The sequence below is a fragment of the Sphaeroforma arctica genome (genome assembly GCF_001186125.1).
Source record: "Sphaeroforma arctica JP610 unplaced genomic scaffold supercont1.453, whole genome shotgun sequence".
Lineage (NCBI taxonomy): Eukaryota > Ichthyosporea > Ichthyophonida > Sphaeroforma > Sphaeroforma arctica.
This window is the reverse complement of record NW_014040105.1, coordinates 1-2,914: the sequence shown is the minus strand read 5'-3', so window position 1 is coordinate 2,914 and position 2,914 is coordinate 1. Positions and strand designations below refer to the sequence as shown.

Below are 2,914 nucleotides of genomic sequence, written 5' to 3'. Positions count from 1 at the left end.
TATATATATATATATATATATATATATATATATATATATATATATATATATATATATATATATATAAATTTGGCGAAGATGAGTGTGAGTGACCAGAACAGCTTGGGTGGGTATTGGACTGGACCGTTCAATTGGGGACAGCTTGGGTGTGTACGTACTGTACTAGACTATTCGATTACAGACAGCTCGGTTGTGTACGTACTGTACTAGACTATTCAATTAGGGATAGCTTTAGTGGGTATGTACTGTACTAGACTATCCAATTAGGGACAGCTTGGGTGGGTACGTACTGTACTAGACTATTCAATTAGAAATAGCTTGGGTGTGTACGTACTGTACGAGACTATTCAATTAAGGACAGCTTGGGTGTGTACGTACTGTACTAGACTATTCAATTAAGGATAGCTTGGGTGTGTACATACGGTACGAGACTATTCAATTAGGGACTGCTTGGGTGTGTACGTACTGTACTGGACTATTCAATTAGGGATAGCTTGGGTGTGTACATACTGTACGAGACTATTCAATTAGGGACAGCTTGGGTGTGTACGTACTGTACGAGACTATTCAATTAACGGACGTGAGCGCAAGAGCAAATGAGTGTAGTTTGTGCAATGGTGCAGTACTGATGCTAGGCCGGTTGTAGGATTTAGGGTTACACAGTGACGATTCACGTGGTCGTGTTCCGCATCACCGGCATATGATACTTCTGCGACGACCATTAGAGGGTTAGCGAGGAGTTGCTATGTTACAACTCTACATGTTAAGGGCTGAGGGGCACTGATTGCACACTACAGTAGTATTCACAGTCACACAGCACTAACACACTATACCACACACCTCCGGTGAGGCGTAGTGGGGCGTCCCACAGCTCTGGTCTAATAATTGGTCCGTGTTGGCCTGGAAGGCGGCCAGTCCAAAGTCGGCTATTTTAAGATTATAATTTTTATCTAGGAGTAGGTTCTCCGGTTTAAGGTCTCTGTGGCTGTGTCGGTTAAGGCAACGAATGAGTAGAGGCTTGTAGGTATGTAGGTAGACACAGTCCCGTGAGGTATAACTTTAAAGACGTTGTAGGTAGACACAGTCGGTGAGGTATAGCTATGAAGATGTTGTAGGTAGACACAGCCCCGTGAGGTAACTATGAAGACGTTGTAGGTAGACACAGTCCCGTGAGGTATAACTATGAAGATGTTGTAGGTAGACACAGTCCCGTGAGGCATACCTATGAAGATGTTGCACATAGACACAGTCCCGTGAGGTATAACTATAAAGACGTTGTAGGTAGACACAGTCCCGTGAGGTATAACTATGAAGATGTTGTAGGTAGACACAGTCTCGTGAGGTATAACTATAAAGACGTTGTAGGTAGACAGTCGGTGAGGTATAGCTATGAAGATGTTGTAGGTAGACACAGCCCCGTGAGGTATAACTATGAAGACGTTGTAGGTAGACACAGTCCCGTGAGGTATAACTATGAAGATGTTGTAGGTAGACAGTCCCGTGAGGTATAAGTATAAAGATGTTGTAGGTAGACACAGTCCCGTGAGGTATAACTATGAAGATGTTGTAGGTAGACACAGTCCCGTGAGGTATAACTATAAAGATGTTGTAGGTAGACACAGTCCCGTGAGGTATAACTGTGAAGATGTGGAAAGTAAACAGACGGTTCAAACCTCTCTTGACGTAGCGATGTTATAAAGGTGCCCCTGATATGGGTCAGCTGTGTATGTCATGATGTGCTGTCAGCGATGCCCATGATATCTATGATAATATCTACATATATCTACAGAGTACAGAGTGTGCCGATTGTCTTTGAACACAGGACCAAATAAATTGATGGCCACGCAACACACATTATAATCAGATCACGCTCGCCCCGTCCTTCCCTCACCAAACAACAGGCAATACCTAAAATTAAAATATTCGTTCCAATATTTGCCCCTAAATTTCCAGTATTAGCTACAATATATATATACCTAAAACTCCAATATCTCCAGTATTAGCTACAATATATATACCTAAAACTCCAATATCAGTTCCAATGTATGTACCTAAAATTCTTATATAATTCATATTTGTTTGTATCATAGTGCAACCGCACGAGGCTTTACAATACCACAAACGGTGCAGAAATCCATACCAACATTCATACAAACGACCATACCATATATGGTGTAGGTGGCAGAATTCAACTGCGCATATTAACTGTTGGAAGAACTTCAAAGCTTCTTCTTCGGACAAACGGCCTCTCACGGCCAGGTACTCGAACAGTTCGCCGCCCGGCACGTACTCCATCACCAGGAATCTATTTATAGAACCAGGACGGAAGGACAAAGTTGGCAACTCGATATATACCGTGTAGTCCACGCTTACGCAGTCTGGCTGAATATAGTCTGATCTCTACCCATTTACACTACCCGAAACCCTATAGCACCTAACACCTGACCTGCCCTACTATTAAAGTAGTATGCTATCCAATAGGTGATAGTACGTGGGCGATCGAAGTAGATGTTAGTGCCCTGTTATACTCTATTTACTTGGTTCGACCAAACTATCGATACAGGATCTGGCGAAGGTGGCTGTTGCCCGACTGCCAGGAACAGTGGCTGGCTTCATTAAACAATGACGACCCAGTACGCACACAGTGTGTCATACAACGTTTGGCATCACCTCTTATAGTGATTCGTAGTATACGAATGCTTTGCAATACACCACAATGACTACGGTGCACTTTCTGATACGTTTACTCCTATCAAATGGCAAAAAAAAATCTGTTTGAGCAGTGTTTATTGAACAGAAGTATCTGCGAGTCACGTTCGGTATACACTAAAACAATGAAGGTCATGCATTGGAGGGAAGGTACCATCGCACACTGATGAATGCATTCACACTGATGAATCCATTCACACTGATG

At 42.7% G+C, this 2,914-nt stretch overlaps 1 protein-coding gene across 1 annotated transcript; it reads right to left on the bottom strand.

Moving 5' to 3' along the window:
• Positions 1-670: 670 nt before the first annotated feature.
• On the bottom strand, positions 671-985 carry SARC_06375 (hypothetical protein; the record flags this gene model as incomplete). The annotated part of the gene is made up of 2 exons (XM_014299712.1): positions 671-709; positions 841-985. Coding segments are annotated over 2 exons (184 nt in total), but the record flags the coding sequence as incomplete, so codon positions are not given.
• Positions 986-2,914: the final 1,929 nt, after the last annotated feature.